The sequence below is a fragment of the Uloborus diversus genome, chromosome 4 (assembly GCF_026930045.1).
Source record: "Uloborus diversus isolate 005 chromosome 4, Udiv.v.3.1, whole genome shotgun sequence".
NCBI lineage: Eukaryota > Metazoa > Arthropoda > Arachnida > Araneae > Uloboridae > Uloborus > Uloborus diversus.
The window spans coordinates 136,833,919-136,852,480 of NC_072734.1; the positions used below are offsets into that span (position 1 = coordinate 136,833,919).

Sequence of the window (18,562 nt, forward strand, 5' to 3'; positions counted from 1 at the left end):
TAACGTCTGTCTGAACATAAGTAAATAAATCGAAATTTCGTGGTACAGATGTGATATACCCCCCCATTTGGCGACATTCGATTTTTTTGCACAAAATTAAAATATTTTTCTCGCCAATGAGGCGATAATTTTTTATGCATGGCATCCCTGGCCAAACTAACCTGTGTTTAGCAACCCGAAGGCAATCTTACAGATCTGTTCAAACTTGTTTACTTGGGTTGTTTGGGTTTCACGCAGGAGAGATACGTGGTGTTGTTTCGTGCAATATACCTTACAGGAATGCTTATTTTGTGTTAGTTTAAATTCAGTAGTTGTGTTTTGAAGTAAAAACATTAGAAAATGCCAGTTTCTTCAAACTTGAAGGTTAATTAAAAGTTAACTCCAACGTGGTGTGTATCTGTAATGTGCCATTGTCATATGATGTATTGTTTTAGACTGAGTGTGAATATTTATACCATATAAAAAGGTAAGTTCTTTATTTTAGAATTCAAAAAAAACCTCTCACTTCAAAAATTCTTTGTTTTTACAAATCCTTGAGGGGTTCTTGTAGTTTTTAACTTTATTTTTACTGTATGTAAATTAATTTTATAGAAATAGTACAGTTATTTTGTTCTAAAAGTTAATTCTTATTGATGCCACGAATTATTTACATTCTATTAACGTGCCTCCTTTAGGTACTGAATTTTATGTTAACAATTGAAAGTTCTTTCGGTTTACTCTTAAAAATGCTGAATTTTATTAATAAATCTGCACAATAATGGTGCATATTTCGCACTTAAAACTGTGTCATTATTGTACACTGAACGGAATGAGCCACCCTTGGGTGTCATGAAAATATACATAACTGTGACCATACTCCGACTGTAATGTATACTAACAGTCGAAGGGATAACGGACCGAGCGGAGCGAGGTCCTGGCGAGCCAGAGGTCTCATAGTACTTTCGTAATGAGACCGAGGCAGGGCCGGCGAGCCGAGGTCTCATTACGAAAGTACTATGAGACCGAGGGCTCGTATCCGGGAGAAATGATGAAAAAAAATTAATGCATTAATTTCGACTTGTAATTAATACAATAATTTATTTCATTGTATTTTAATATGTTTACAAAAAACCCCGGCCCTGTACATTTTTGAAGCATATATTCGTGATGTTTTTTGTTGTGCTTTTATGTTGTTCTTATATATATTGTGTTCTGAAGTGCTTTGATCATGTTTTTTTATCTGATTTTTTCCTGTTGGCGCTAAAAAAGCATTGCTAAGAACGATGTATGACATATGTCGTCATACATCGTTTTCTTGGCGACGCTTTCTTGGCGCCAACAGGAAAAAGTCGCCAAGGGTGGGGTATATCACATCAGTTCCAATTTCGTAGTAAAATGCTTAGAGGTCCTTTTGAAGCTAGGAGAATTTCAAAATGGTTCCCTGAACAAACCTAAGAAAAGAGAAAGTAAAATGAATACATTCCAGCTGTCATCGTCAACCTATTACTTGCACCTCAGGGACAGCGTTCTCTCCCACTCTTTAGAAACTATCGCGCGCTGGATCTCCATAATGGCTAGATTGATCAAGCAGAAGCTCCTTTGTAAAACGAAAGGAGTAGCAACCCAGGAGGTCCCGGAACCAAATGCATTGCTGGGAAGTGAACATTTCTCTTCAAAATGTTTACACATAAAGTGACCTTTTTTGGCGAAGAAGTTCTCACAGTAAAGAGGTTAAATTTAAAATAATAGTAATGCATTATTAATTATAAGATAGTTTATTAAACAAGAAAATTTTCACTTTCTTTTTTCTCATATTACAGCTATAAATTACAATATACTTTCAATTCACTGGCCTGTTTAACCAGATATATCTGCTTTAAATTTAAGCATGAAAATCAAGAAACAAAGTAGATAAAAATTTTCAAAGTTTACATTTATATAATTAATACAATTATGTACTAGAAATAAAAATTAAAAAAGGGTAATAGGTTACCAGCGCATTAAACAACGGTAAGAGGGTGGTTATTGATGAAGATGATTCCAACATTAATGACACCTTGGTCCAAAAGTCCAGTCAATGAACACATTGTTGCGTGCATGGAATATGCGATAATTTCAGAATATTGTTAGGGGTATGAGTAAGTAAACATACTAAAAGTCCCCGAGCCTGAGGGGTGAGCTAAAGGTAGGAGAGAAGCAAATTTTGGGTTTTGTAATTATATATTGAAAAAAGAGGAAAAAATGAGTTCAAAATAAAAGTTCAAGCTAAATAAAGCTCCTATAGAACTGTTTCTGCACATATGTGTCAAATTTCCATTAATTTTCAGGGTATATGTTATGAAAAAATGGTGATTTTCAGAGAAAATCTGTCTTTTTGTGAAACATTTGCTTCTAGTTCCCCCCAGGATCAGTATTCATAAAAATTGTCAATAACAAAGTTGTAGAGCTTTAAATTTCCTTCAATTTGATATGCTACTTTGTTATATTTTATTTAACCATCAAAAGTTATAGAATTTCAAACATGCACCTTCATATCAAAATATAGAACACTTGCCATTCAAATTTTTAACTGAGGAAAGAGGAAGTGCACGCTTCTTTCGTGTCAATGAATTCGACAATCCTATTGACAACGAAGAAGTATTTGTGGATTACTAGAGTACAAATGATGTCACGCTTCCAGGGGGAGGGGGTTCATGAAATTGTGACAAGGGAGAATCAAAAGAGTAAGAAGAAGTGTGACATCAAGCATTTTTTAATACTTAGGAAAAAATAAGTGTGAGAGAGAATCTAATCCAGATGTTTTTCAAAATTCAAACCAAAAAGATATAATTTTGTGCTATTTTTGTACTTATCTTAGGGAAAGAGGGTGGTTTTACAGCCCCTCCACCGGAAAAGTTTTGAAATTGAAGTCCTAAAATACACTCCAGATTATCTTTCATGCTTTCATGCTGTTAGGACATTCGCTGATCCAGACATCCTCTTGGGAGGGGGCGAATAACAAATGAATTATATTGGGAGGGGGGGGGGACTAACTAAAATATTTATGAAAAGTTTAAAAACTAAAGCATTTTTTTTAAAATAATGTATCTGATTAAAAGAGCTTAACTAAATGTTACGAGTGCTTTGAGTACAAAGAATGAAAAGTTAAAACATAAAAAACGGGAAGAGGTAAGGGGGACGGTTTCAAGTTTTTGCTCGTCTCGGAAAAATCGAAGATCCACCACCGGGCTCTTCCCCTAACATTTTAAACATAATTTTTGACAATCTTTGGTAGTATAAGGAGAAAGGAAGATTTTTAGGCGATTCTCCGGAAATCTTTTGAAATTGAAGCTTTAATAATGTAATTATGGATTATCTTTGGTGACGTAAAGAGAAGAGATGGGATTCAGCTTCATTTCAATATATGAGTTCCGAAATACAATTTTAATGATATTTGGAAAAGGGTGGTTCAAAGATTTTTCACCTTGGATCAGCCACTGTGTTAGGTAAAGGATTAGGTGCAGGGCAGCTCTAATAAATGTTTTGATATTTAATTTTTAAAATACAATTTTAGGATATGTGTTAAGAAACCTGGGAAGGATGTGGGTATTCTCCTTCAGAAGCCTTTCTAAATTAAAGACCTCAAAATGCACTTTTACTCTATGTTTAATGGCGTTATTGGAAAGAGGATTTCAGTCAAGTTCAAACGTTCTTTGGCAAAAAAGCTTTAGCATAATGCTTCAGACTTTTGCTTTTTCAGACTTTTATGTGTTTCATCTCCAGTTGAAAACAAAATTCACAATTCAGTCACGACATCTTTAAAGAAATAAATACGGAGTAACTAATATTTCTTTATAATTTAAATTGTATTTATCATTGAGAGAACACAAGTTTGTTTTTTAAAATGCCAATAATGCAATTATGGGGTGAAACATAATGCCTTTTAATGGCAGTCGAAACATGTCAGCTAAGATTTATAAGCGTTCTACATCGCCATGCTTGAGAGCACTCTCGGGTTGTGAATCTTTTTTTTTATTGAGCGTGAAAATAAAAATGTCTTGCTTCATTATGATAATTTAGATAATGTTTTTGCATTTTGGGGTCGCGGAAACCCTGATTGGAAACATGATAGGAAAGACATGACTGGAATGGAGATTGGAAACATGTTCGATGGCTCTTTCCAGAAATTTGTTGACATTGAAGCACTAGAAACAAAGCTATTTTTTTGTAATGTTAGGGAAATGATGGTAAACGCCGTAAGCTGTTATCTAAAAACAAATTCAAAGCTATTTTGGTGATGATGGATAAGGAGCTTTGATACCCTTCTGGAAATACCAGAAGCACCATTTAAGACTTAGTTTGATCAAATAAGGGAAAAAAGGGTAGTAAGTTGCAATTCTGAGCAAACTTTTGTGACATAAGAGATGAGCAAAATTTATGCTCATTCCCGAAATTTAAGGTTTTCAAACACAATTTTAGGATTTCTTTGGTCTTGTCAAGGAAGTTTCATGACTTCACTTTTGGATACATGCTATAGCACTATACTTGAATTTGCCCCTCTTCCCCTGGCTTGCCTTCCCCACACATCTGGCAGTTTCAAACAACAAATGTATAACGAGTAAATACTAGGAAGGCGTGAGACAGCAGAAAAAGCCTCGTAGAGTGTTCAGTGCTGAGTAAAAAAATAAACAATAATTTTCTTAAGCGTATAATCTTTGAAGTACGAAATTAACTGTTTTAGAAATACAGATGCAAAAAGAAGGCTTTAAACTTTATTTATATTATCCTTTGAGGGAGCTAATAAGCACACGGAGACTTAGCCCCCTTAACTCCGTCTATGGACCAAATGACAAATTTCTTGATGTTGGTGCACGAACTTGGAACTTCATACCTGTATAAACTTTAGCAGAGGGTCGAGGTCGAAATCCGTACACTCCAACAGAAGTGTGATAGTTTATAGAAAACCTTTTAAAATTTGGAAACAAAAAACGGCTCATTTTACTTATATTTGCTTCTTTCTTTCAATTTGAAAAAAACAAGTTTTCAAACTAGCAAGCCCATTATTTTTTCAGCTTGCTAATCAACATAACGATCCAATCCAATCGTATGGTAATATTTATTTACAAAATGATATTGCCACCTGCAAATGGTTATAAATATAGACTTATTTTTCTCCTTCTCCTTTTAAGCTAAAAGCTCTACATTGTTTTCAGCTTGAATCTACGCAGTAAACGATCTAAGTTGTAGAATTAGTATTTCATTATTGAGTAGATTGCCCCAATTTCGTTTTTTGGTGAGATTTAAAAAAAAATTCTCTAAAATTTTGCTCCAACTGCTACTGATCACTGATCTGAAGTGAAGTAATTTTTCAACTTAAGTTGGCAATGTTGCTGTATCACCGAGTAAATAGCTATTTATGTTTTAAAAGTTTATATCTAATTTTTTCTTATATTTTTACGCATTTATCAATTTGTTAATATTTATTTGAAACAATTCGGTAGTGTCTATGAATTCTCAAGAGACAAATGATGCTTCTCGCAGTGCGGAAGCTAGCAGGTAATATGTTGTGCTGTTATGTTCGAAATTCGAAAATTAATCATTTTCAAGATTTCATTGCAGATTTTTATCTTCAGTGCCCGAGAGATTTTGTGTTTGTAACTTCTTCAATGTTTTTTTGTTTTTTAATGTGCGTTGAATGTTTTAACTATTGGCTTTGTTTATATATTAGTACATTGCACCATCTAAGATCTTGATTGTTTTTGTTTATTTTCCAGAAGAGTGATCCTTCCGAAAAGGATGCAAACAATAGGGACGCTTCTTTAAACTGCCTCAATATTTTTTTATCATGAAATTTTACCCGAAAATGCCAATTTCGTAATCGTTCTGTTTAAGAGAAATGAAAAAAGTACGCGTTTTCTGATCCCTCGATGTTTTTCTCTTTATGTGTTTGCTGCTTTTAACTACGTCATTAACGCAAGAAGAAATCGTTTTCAAAACAAAGAATTTTAACTATCACTTTAGGTTGTATCAAATCTCAGAATTATGACTAATTAAAAAAGATATTTAAACCAAAGTTACACATTGCATATTTTCAAAATATAAGTAGGGGGGAGATGGGGCATGTTTAGTCTACTTTTCATTTCTTATCTCATCAAAAAATGTAATGAGCAGTTCAATTTTCTACCATAAGTTTCACTAAACCCTTTATCATTGTCTCAGATTTTTTTGAAAATGTGAAATTGATTAAGGTTAGACGGGGCAATTATTGGTCAAAATACCATATCATTTAATATTTTCTTAAGTACAAAAGATAAAATGATTTGATTTGGCATGGAGTAAACTTACATAATTTAGAAATTATTCAAATAATCAGTTCACCTAAAATTACATTATTATTCATTTATTTAAATTAAATGAGTAACCAAGAATTACTCCGGATCCAGGTAATTATGGGTCACATATGGGGTAAATACGTGTCACCCTCTTTTTTTTAAGTAATCCATGTCAAAAGCAATTGACACTTCTAAATTATCATTTCTTAGCCGACAAAGATTTTTTAATAACAAAAAGTTTTATGTTTAAGAAATAACACATTATAATTGAGATAATTTGATGTTACTCTTACTAGGCAATGACAATTGGTTATTGCTCTTTGCTCTAAGCACGTAATTCAGTGAAAAAATTTCTTTAATATTTGTATACTACCTTCATCATTCTTGTTTCTATCAAGTGTAAGGATTTTTCTTTATAATATCAATTAACTAGATTGAAAAAAAAATGCACTTATTTCAAATTACTACTAGAAATGTCTCGCTTGAACAAACTAAAATTTTCAATACCTTGTTCCAGAAAACTCATCTCTGCTTTTTCTTAGTCTAAGATTTAAGTTACTTTCCCATTGTAGAATATGTCGCTATCATCATACACAGCAAGGTATGTCTGTTTTTCAAGTACAGAATCAATTTAGTATAGCGCCATATTTTAACATTTTTAAAACAGGATTGTTTTTGCAATTTTTTGTGTTACTGCAAATTCTTCCCTCTTTTTGTCATTGTTATAAACAATTCCAAAATAAGCTCATTTTGCATGTAGGCGCTGTCTGTATCAGCTTGTTGAGGTACTTTTATTTTTTTGCAAGCAGGGTTTTTCTCATTGGGGCAGTTCTCAAAAGGTGGGAACAAAAAAGTTAATTCTGAGCAATTTTCAAATCTTTGAAATTTGGCCTCAATTTTTTTTTTTTTTTTTTTTTTGCATAGTATGTACACCTAGAACATCATATACAAACATTAAAAGACAGCAAGTATTTATAAAAAATAATAAATAGCAAATTTAATGATCGGTCTGTAAGTAACAGATTTTGGACATCATCATAATGTAAGTTTCACAGTTTTAAAACTTTTCAGTGAAAATGTTATCTATTTTTACATTCTGCAATGAAAAATAAAGGATTCAAAGTACTTGAATAACTTTAAATACTGGCCTTTAAATAATAAAATTTTGTTATGGCAGGGTTCGTACGCTCCTTTAAAACTCCTCCAATACTCCTTCATTCAGGAAATTTTTTTGAAGGACCCTTTAAACTCCTTCATTTTGGTTTTGACTCCTTCAAAACTCCTTCTTTTTTAGTTTACTACATACTTTTCCTCTATGACAGTAACTAAAAATATTTCGATCAACATTTTACTATCGTAACAAGCAGGGTTGGATTTTTTGCCGGCAAAAAGGTATTTTTGCCGTGACAGTGGAAAAAACCATGGGGTCATTCCGTGTCAAATCAACACACTTTTAATTAAAATTTTACCTCACCCCCTCAGATTTTGATAAAATTTGGCACACATATAGTGGGCACTAAGAATAACAAAAATACAAAATTTCAAATTTTTATCTTGAATAGTTTTTTGTGTACGGCCTTGTAAAGTTTTCAAAAAATCGTGAAAAAACTTCAAACAAGCAATTTTCAAATTGCTCTAAAAGCTGTCAAAATTGAGTTAGAGAGATGGGACCGGTGTTATTTTGTAGCTTTTTTAATGCTCTTTTACAAGATATGCAACATGTCCTATGTAGTAGTAAAAAAAGTTTTTTTTGGTGCAAATCAAATTTTTGATTTTGATTATTTTCAAAAAGTACCACTTTTAAAATTTTCAAAAAAATTCTATAAATAGGCAGTACTTTCATAAACTGCCATGCAAAGTTTTATGATGGGATGGTAATGGGAACTATGTCAAAAAAAATTACTACTGACTCCTATTTTTCATAAATATTAGATTTTGACATAATAATTAATTTATTGTAGCAAAATATTTTGTAGTAAATGCTTTCATGACAAATATGAATGCATTGTACTTTAAATTCTTCTTATAAAAATATTTGTAAAAATTAAGGCAAATAAAACACCAAAATTTAAATAAAATTATATCAATTTATGCTGTATGAAAAGTTGATAAATTTACAATAAATATTGTCTTTGCTAAATAGTTTGATAAGCAAGTATTATTTAAAAAAAACTTTTCCCTTCCATTCACTTGATCCGGTATCTGCAGATCTAGCAAGTTGGTACCTTTCTGTGCAAGTTAAAACAAACACCAGTCTGGTATTTCTTCTAACTTGCTCAAGCCAGACTCTCCACAAGCATTCATTCAGTGACTAGAGACCTTGCTAACAAGTAGTGTTTTAAATTTTATTACTGTTTTAAGTTATCCATTCCGATTCCATAATGTAAAATAGTTGTGATACCTCACATAAAAGAATTATTACTTTGAACTTCAGTATTTCTCATGTGTTAGCGAATTTAATCTATGATTAAAACTTGTAGTTAAAAGGCAGGTTTTAAGAATTTTTTAGAAAATATGGAAACTAGTGAAAAATACAGTACTGTGGTAAGAGTTCAGTGTTGTAATCCATTGAAGAAAACAAATCATCGTGTTCGAGATAGAAAAAAACTGAGAAATGTCACATCTTGGATGACAGGTTCATTTCCACAAATACTTGATGGCTCCATGATTTGTGATCAGTGTAGAAAAGACCTAACTAAGTTAAAAAATACAGTGCCCATTAGTGAAAAAAATTCTGAAAATGAAGATTCTCTTGAGTTGGAGGTGAATATTCCAGACGAAGATCCAGACTTTGCAACAAGTTCAGTGATTGTTCAGACACTAAATACTTCACTTCAAGAATTAGGTGTGTCCCTGATTGATAAGAAGAAAATAACTTCCAAGCAGTATGCTTCGACTAAAGTAAAAAAAATCTCCTCATCTATGAAACGTAAACTCTTTGTTGCTGCTGAAAATTCTTCATCAGATAATGATACTGAAATTGACCAATCGGTTCTTCAAAATCTGAAAACCAACTTTTTGAATTGTACAAATAGATCAAAAAAATTATGATTCTCACATGTTTACGCGAGAAATGGAGTGTTAGGAAGATAATGCGTGAGTTTAATGCTCCAAACTACTTAGTTCGACAGTCAAAACAAATTTTGAAAGAAAAAGGGTTTATGGAAGGTCCTAATCCAAAGCCAGGGAAGTGTTTATCAACAGAAACAGTCGAAACTGTGCATTCTTTTTACGAAAACAATGAAATTAGCCGGGCGATGCCAGGAATGAAAGATTGTGTAACAGTTACTCTGCCAGATGGAGGCAAGAAAAAAATGTCAAAAAGACTTATTTTGTGTAATCTAAAAGAAGCTTATAATCATTTCAAAGATAAGCACCCAAATGTAAAAATTGGTTTTTCTAAATTCGCGGAATTAAAACCAAAACACTGTATATTAGCTGGGCAGAGCGGCACACACTCTGTATGTGTGTGCACAACTCATCAAAACATAAAGTTGATGATGGAAAATGCTAAGCTAAATTCACTTACAGATGGTAACTTGAAAACCTACAAGAATTGTATTGCAAAGATGCTTTGTAACCCATCAACAATAGATTGCAACATGGGGAACTGTGAGTATTGCCCTGGAGAAACTGCTTTACGGAATGTTTTAGAAACTTCTTTTGAAAAAAACTTAATTGAAAAAGTTCAGTTTCGCCAATGGGTGTCAGTCGATCGCTGCAACCTAGAGATGTTTGAGAAAACCTCAGACGAATTTATAGATTTATTTTGCAGCAACATGCCTTCTTTAAGATAAATAAATACCTTTGTGCTGAACAGTAAAGTAAGACAAAACAACGTTAGAAGTAAATTTGTGCTACTTCTAACGTTGTTTTGTCTTACTTTAATGCCTTCTTTAGTCCAACATGATTTTATTGCAAAGCAACAAGCATCATTCCTCAACAACATTAAAGAAAACATCAGAGAGTCAGAATTTGTAATTACATGTGATTTCTCTGAAAATTACAGCATAGTTTTACAGGATGAAGCCCAGAGCTACCACTGGACTAGTCAGCAGGTCACCATTCATCCCTTTGTGATATATTTTAAGAATGGCAAAATTGAACACTTGAACTTCGTTGTCATTTCTGACTGCCTAGAACACAATACAATTGCAGTCTACACTTTTCTCAAGAAACTCATTCCTTATTTAACAAATAAGTTCCAAAAGCTTCCAAAAAAAAATCTATTACTTTTCAGACGGTTCTGGCGCACAATACAAAAATAAGAAAATTTTTTTGAACCTTTGTCTTCATCAGAAAGATTTCGGTATTGAAGCCGAGTGGCACTTTTTGGCCACGGCGCATGGAAAAGGGCCTTGTGATGGAGTAGGCGGTTCAATTAAGAGACTGGCAGCTCGAGCAAGTTTGCAGAGACCATACGAAAACCAGATCCAAACACCAAGAGATCTTTTTGAGTAGGCAGTCTAAAAATGTTCCAAAAGTAGATTTTGCCTTTTCCACACAAAAAGATTACATTGAAACTGATAAGATTTTACAGCCTCGATTTAAAGAAGCCTTAACAATCAAAGGTACACAGCAGTTCCATTCGTTCATCCCTAAAAGTGGTTCAAAATTATTAGTGAAGTACTTTTCAAATGATACTCAGGTGTGGGAAAAGGAGGTAACAAAATCTCCTGAGAAACTTACATTTGAAGATATAAGAGGCTACGTTACTGCCGTGTATGACAACAATTGGTGGCTTGGTTATGTATTAGAAAAAAACGAAGAACAAGATGAAGTTAAAATTGCTTTTCTTTATCCAAGTGGACAACCAAATCTTTTTCCTACCCCAGGCATTCAGATGTAATGTGGGTCTCTGTTGTGAACATACTAACAAGGGTGGACCCTGTTACTCCAACAGGAAGAACTTACGCCCTTCTAGAAAATGATATAGACCAAACCCAATTGGCTTTTTTAAAATTTAAACAGTGAACTTCTGAACATGGACCTCCTTCTTTACATAAAATCTGATTAATACTCAACAATTTCACTTCTTTAACCTTTTTTAAGTTAGTAGTGATTTCTTATTTGTTTAAAATTAATATTTTTAGTTCTGAGTAAATTTTCAATGAAGTTAAAATAATTCTCACCCTTCTATATCACTCATAAATGTAAAGGCTTATAAAATCTGTTAATTATTGTAAAGCTGTCGACTAATGATAACTATTCATGTATTCACCAAACAACAAAATTATGTTCAACTTGTATTGTAGATTTCTAAAACATCATTATGTTATACAGAACTAGTAGTTTTGCCCCAAAACCACAGTTTATTTATAGCCTAGAAATATAGGTTTTATGAATTTATTATGAGCACCGAGTGTTTATTTCATAAACAATTTAATGTATATTATATATAGGGTATATATAGTTTTATGTCAAACCTTTCTTATGGTGTGTCAAACGTCCCTCAAGTGGGGAGGTTTGACCCAGTTTGAACACTCTTGAAAAATTTTTAATAAAGAAAATAATTTTTAACTTAAATAAATAACAGCAATGTAAAAAGTTGCTTGGATGTATTTCCTTTCGAAAAAAGTCAACCAGGAATTTTTTTTATTCAAACTTTTAAAAAAAAAAATACCTCGGTAAAAAATGGGTCAAACCTCCCAGTTTCCCCTACTCAAGTGATTTTTCATAAAATCTTATATCACTACATTAAAATTATTATTATTTGGTCAAAACTGATTTTATGAAAATTTTATTGTAAATATTTATTGTATTTGTATTTCATACAGCATAAATTGATATAATTTTAAATTTTGGTATTTTATTTGCCTTAATTTTTACTAATATTTTTATAAGAAGAATTTAAAGTACAATACATTCATATCTGTCATGGAAGCATTTACTATAATATATTTTACTACAATAAAACAATTATTATTTGGTCAAAATCTGGTATTTAAGAAAAATAGGGGTCAGTAATATTTTTTTGGCATAGATCCCATTACCATCCCATCATAAAACTTTGCATGGCAGTTTATGAAAATACTGTCTATTTATAGAATTTTTTTGAAAATTTTAAAAGTGGTACTTTTTGAAAAAAATCAAAATCAAAAATTTGATTTGCACCAAAAAAAACTTTTTTTACTACTACATAGGACATGTTGCATATCTCTTAAAAGAGCATTAAAGCTACAAAATAACACCGGTCCCATCTCTCTAACTCAATTTTGACAGCTTTTAGAGCAATTTGAAAATTGCTTGTTTGTAGTTTTTTCACGATTTTTTGAAAACTTTACAAGGCCGTACACAAAAAACTATTCAAGATAAAAATTTGAAATTTTGTATTTTTGTTATTCTTAGTGCCCACTATATGTGTGCCAAATTTTATCAAAATCTGAGGGGGTGAGGTAAAATGGGTGTGTTGAGTTGACATGGAATGACCCCATGGCAAAAATGGAAAAAAACGGCAAAAACCTAATTGCAAATAAAGTATCATTATATTGTTATTTAAGAAATAGTGACAATATAATATAAATAATGCACTTTAATATTTTAATTATGTCTCACCATGTTACTTCTAATTTATAAGGTGAAAAATAAATAAAAAAGAAATGTTGGGATTGCAAAACTTAAGATTTTAAATGTTTGCTAAAACAATTTTTTCAGAAAGAGCCAATTCCTTCAATGCTAAAACAAAGAATGTTTACTTAAGCTTAGTAAATTAATAAAAAGATTGAATTCTAATTATATATGTATATATATATATATACATATATTTAATTAATCACTTTTTTTTCATCCCACTAAGATTTTTAAGCTATTTAATTAATAACAGAATATTTACTTGAATATAGAAAAATATTAACTTTTCCTCACTAAAGAAACAATGCATTTACATGCAGTACAGTACCTAAAGATTTCTGCACACTAGTCTCAACTCTTCAAATGTGTCCTGCAAGTTCTGCTGCAATAGAGAGATATTTCTCAAATTTTCCTTTTGTAGAATCAAAAATACGAAACCGTTTGTCAGTTGCTTCTCTCACGAAACTAGTTTATTGCTATATCATGCTTTAACAACAAATAGGTTTTGATGAAGATGGTATAGACTATGATGATTTAAGTGATATTTCAATCTAAAGAAATGTGTACAGATTTTGCTTTTTAATTACTTTTATTCTGTAAAAAATGCTATTATAAACAAGCTAATTATATTTTCATTGTAAGTGAATTATTTGTCTTAGATGTTACAAACTGAAATTTTATGTTAATGTTTAAAAATTTAGAAGTAAAAATGCTCCATAACTTTAAAAGTAAGTTAAACCTTAATTTTTTTTTTAAACTATAGAAATAATTAAATTAAAATTTTATCAAAATCTTTTCATGCATTTACTTTAATATAAAAGGAAAAAAACTGTACATAAGTTGTTAACACAAAATCTATTTTTGCCATTTTGGCAAAAACCTAGGAACTGATGTGATATACCCCAACCTTGGCGACTTTTTCCTGTTGGCGCAAAGAAAGCGTCGCGAAGAAAACGATGTATGACAACATATGTCATACATCGTTTTTAGCAATGCTTTTTTTGCGCCAACAGGAAAAAATCAGATGAAAAAACATGATCAAAGCACTTCAGAACACAATATATATAAAAACAACATAAAATTACAACAAAAAACATCACAAATATACGCTTCAAAAATACCAAAAACTAGAAAGGTTTTGTACACAAAGAACAATTACTAGAAAGTATTTAAAATGCTTAAATCAACAAATTACTATAACAGTTCACCAACGAAATATGTACCAATAGAAATAAAAGCTATTTTCCAACATGCATTTCATCGAACAAAAACTTTTCTCATACTCTGCTAAAAAAGAGCAAACCGATTCAAATCGCGATGTTTAAAGCGGAAAACATCCCCAAAATCCATAACTATTTCAGCCAAAAAAGCGCTTAGTTATTTAAATTTCAATATATGAAAAGTAGAAATGTCTCAACAAAACATCCTAAGCATAAACAATACAAAAATACCATACATTTATTTGCTATATAGACATACTCTCAAAATACCTATTATATTTTACATAAAATAACACCTTTATATTTTTATAAAATGCTGGAGTCAACTTTTTTTCAGAAATTCAGTATCTAAAGGAGGCACATTAATAGAATATGTCTAAATAATTCGTGGCATCGATAAGAATGAACTTTTAGAACAAAATAACCGTACTATTTTTGTAAAATTAATTTACATACCAGGGGTCGATCCAGCGCCAAATTGGGGCCGCTTTGCGGCCCCTTCACAAAATTCCGCATGGCAAAACGGCCCCATTCACAAAATTCTGCGTCGCAGAAGCGGCCCCATTCACAAAATTCCCCATCGCAAAAGCGGCCCCATTCACAAAATTCCGCGTCGTAAAAGCAGCCCCTTCACAAAAATTTATAAAAAGGCAGCCTTTTCACAATATTTTTTAACCGCAAATGTGTACCTTCCACCTTCCCCCATCTTATCTTTTTGCTTGCTGCGTGAGGTGTTTTTGCTTGAGAGCGTCAGAGGGGGGACGGGAGAGGGACACTTGTGATTGGTAGCTTGTTTTCAGGAAAATCTTAAATTTTACTTTGATTACGCAATATATATTTAGTATTAATTTGTGCTGAGTTTCAAAATCCAATTCTAAAATAACTTTAATAAAATTATTTTACATGCTGTTTTTATATTTTTATTTGTTTTGAAGATCTTGATTTCCTTACATCGGCCATGGTAAACGAATTTTTCGCATTTTTGATGTTTACTGTACCTTGTTAAGAGGCAAACAAATAAAATTTCTTAAATATTTATTAACATCATTAAATTGCAAAGTTTTAAACGAAATACCTACTCTGTAAGAACGTCAAAAGTCAAAAAAATAAACGCTGAATGCTGGTGCAGTATTATTTTGGGTTTTTATTACTTTTAAGTTTTTTAAACACATACATGGAATCTTTAATGAGTATTTCACTTCTGTGTTAAGAAATATGTGATATCTTTGAGTCTGTTCATATTGTATTTATTAGGAGTTATCATTACGTTCAGCAGCATGTGCAATTTTCATTGTTCTAAAAGTATTTGAGAGGAGCAAACAGGAAATCTGTTGTGAGACTTTCACCTTATGAAAGTGTGCCTTGCACATGTATATTTGTAAAAAGCAATAAATGTAATGTATGTGTCAAATTACGAATAAAATGTTAGGGGTCTTACTTCCCCCCTCCCCCAGCGCATTTCCTCTTGACAGCTTTCAGGTATTCTTCAAGAACTTGCAATCACCCCTGAAACCTGTCTAAGGCTTTTCTATAACGATACGACAGCTAAAAATGCTTTAATATAATCTTTTCCAAGAAAAAAAATCACGAGAAGGTCTTTTTTTACAAAAATAAAGAAAATTCACAAAGATATTTTGCTTTTTCACAAAAATAACGAAATTTCACAAAAATATTTTGCATTTTCACAAAATGGGAACCCAAAAAATAAAACCTGGATCGACCCCTGCATACAGTAAAAATAAAGTTAAAAACTACAAGAACCCCTCAAGGATTTGTAAAAAACAAAGAATTTCGGAAGTGAGTTTTTTTTTTGAATTCTAAAAAAAAGAACTTACCTTTTTATAGTATAAATCCTCACACTCAGTCCAAAACAAAACATCATATGACAATGGCACATTACAGACACACCACGTTAGAGTTAACTTTTAATTAATGTTCAAGTTTGAAGAAACTGACATTTTCTAATGTTTTTACTTCAAAACACAACTACTGAATCTAAACTAACACAAAATAAGCTTTCCTGTAAGGTATATTGCACGAAACAACACATATCTCTCCTGCGTGAAACCTAGTAAACAACCCAAGTAAACAAGTTCGAACAAGATTGCCTTCGCGTTGCCAAGCACAGATCAGTTTCACCAGGGATGCCATGCTTAAAAAATTATCGCCTCATTGGCGAGAAAAATATTTCAATTTTGTGCAAAAAATCGGATGTCGCCAAATGGGGGGGGTATATCACATCTGTACCAAAACCTATTTTTGCCAGGTGGTAAAAACCGTGGTTTTTTCCATGGTTTTTTCCGCCCCCGGCAAAAACTTGCCAACCTTGGTAACAAGAACAATGTTTATGTAGTAATTTCTAGAGACGTACCGAGTAACACTTTGGCCGAGTACCGAGTACTCGGCATTTCTCTACTCGGCCGAACTACCAAGTACCAATTATGTTTTAAGAAGAACCACCGACAGACATGTGATGAATTTTGAACTTATTGGAATAGTAACATAGACCTCCTTGTCCGTATAATAGTTTTTAAAACTAAATTCCTGCTGAAATTTGATCACGCATTATATAAATAATTTTGTTTGTCAAAAATTTTACGAAAAAATTATTTTTAAAATTAAAAATAAATTAATAAAAGGTATGATTATTCAAGTTGGAATTAAAACAAATTACAGTGAAATCCCTCTAATGCGGACACTAACAGGACAATTTTTTTTTTGTCCGCAATAGAGAGGTGTCCGCATTACTTTTGTTTAATAATGTTATTTGCTATGAAACTGGGGAATTAAAAATTGTCCACATAAGAGGGATGTCCGTTAGGAGGGGTTTCGCTGTATACCAATCAATTATAGCTCTAGTCCGCCAAACATAAATAATTTTTAAAAGCAGATAAAGCAAATGTGCAGGAACACTGCAGACACGTGTTTCTGACCCCTTGTTACAAGGAACGTCTTTTTCAGTGCATAACATGTGAGCTAAAGGATGTAAAGACATACGACAATACGACTTTTGTCGGATGCCTTTAAATCCACGAGCTCCCATTTTGTGCATTGAAAAAGAAATTCCTTGTAACGCCAAAACACGTGTCTGCAGTGTTCCTGCACTGTGCTTTTAACGTTGTTTTATTTCCTTCTATTTTTTAAGCAAAGGTATTTTTATATTTTTTATAACTAATTTTTGTTTGCAGCAAAAATCCATTTTTAATATAAAAATTCCATATTTTCTATACTTACCTTTTTTCTATAATTTTTAATAAATAAGTTTTATTAACTTTGGAGACATTAAAAGAAAGATTTATTCCATTGAAGCATTACAAACTTCATTTTTCTTAAAATTTAAATTTGACTTATAAATTTTAATTGTAAATGATTGCAGAATATAATGCTTGCTCTTTTTTTAAATAAATTTTAGTATCTGTCTTGGACAATATTCAATTTTTTGCAACTACTCGGTATTGGCCGAGTATCTGATCAGAATTTGACCGAGTACCGAGTAGTTACCGAGTACTCGGTACGTCTCTAGTAATTTCGTATATTTAGTAGTGATTTCGTGTATTTTTTTTCTAAAGATGTGATTTAAAAATTGATCATAGAACTCGTAATAGTTGAAGGTGAAAATATTATTAGATGACTAAGACATTTCATAAATGAAGTAAAGCATGCTTAAATGGTGCTTGGCTATTTTTTCAAGTTTTATGATTATTGCTTTTCCCTCCAATCAGCAGCAAAAGTCAATTTGTCTAATTATTATTTAAAGATTTAAAAATACACAAGTAGATGTACTATATTACGTGATTGTATTAAAAAAAACAATTGCTTGGTAAATCATAGTTACGATATTGTAAAATGGGTCCAGAAGTGATGTCATGCCTAAAGAGGGAGACAGGTTCATGAAATTGCGACAAGGGGAAGAGAGAGGGGAACAAAGTGACATCACAGAGTTATTATAACAAAATGTTTTTAAAAATATGACATGTGACAATAGGAGTAGTAAGGTGAAATGTGACAAAGGGGGAAGGGGGCCTAATATGTAAAAAAAATTGCGACATCATTTAAGAATTTAGTACGGCCCTGTATTTCTGAAATTGAGTACGATCCCTGTATGGTTTCTTAGAATACGAAAAAAATAAAAAAATCCAACCATTTTGCCATCGCAGGTGATGAAGTCGCCAAAACTGACGCTGTTGGCGAAAACCATTATTCTCAGTGGTAACCCTTCACTTATTGTACGCTGTGAGTTGTCGCTAATTGGAATTTGCTGGGCGATTTTTGTGCCATTTTGTTTACTTAAATGTGTTCCGTTACGATCATAACTTGTGTTTCTACTGTAATTAATGCATAATGTATTAATTGTGCAAAATGTCAATGGATTGAAGGAGTTAACATTATATTAGCCTTCTTTATTAAGGTTACAGGACAGAAGATCATTTATAATAATGAATAAATGGACAGAATTATCGGCGTTTAGATCGTAACTCAATT

General features: G+C 31.9%; 2 protein-coding genes across 3 annotated transcripts in view; one reads left to right on the top strand and one right to left on the bottom strand.

The window, feature by feature from the left end:
- Positions 1-5,036, bottom strand: part of LOC129221563 (2-oxoadipate dehydrogenase complex component E1-like) — a 72,734-nt gene extending 67,698 nt beyond the window's left edge. For both annotated transcript variants that reach the window (XM_054856058.1, XM_054856059.1), the window contains exon 1: positions 4,850-5,036. In XM_054856058.1, coding sequence (XP_054712033.1) covers positions 4,850-4,955 — 106 coding nt within the window. In that variant the 5' untranslated portion in view covers positions 4,956-5,036. The remainder of the gene's footprint in view (positions 1-4,849) is intronic.
- A 313-nt stretch (positions 5,037-5,349) lies between these two features.
- Positions 5,350-18,562, top strand: part of LOC129219705 (ubiquitin-protein ligase E3A-like) — a 64,476-nt gene continuing 51,263 nt past the window's right edge. The window contains exon 1 of the mRNA XM_054853990.1: positions 5,350-5,514. Within this exon, the coding sequence (XP_054709965.1) occupies positions 5,465-5,514 (50 nt within the window). The 5' untranslated portion in view covers positions 5,350-5,464. The remainder of the gene's footprint in view (positions 5,515-18,562) is intronic.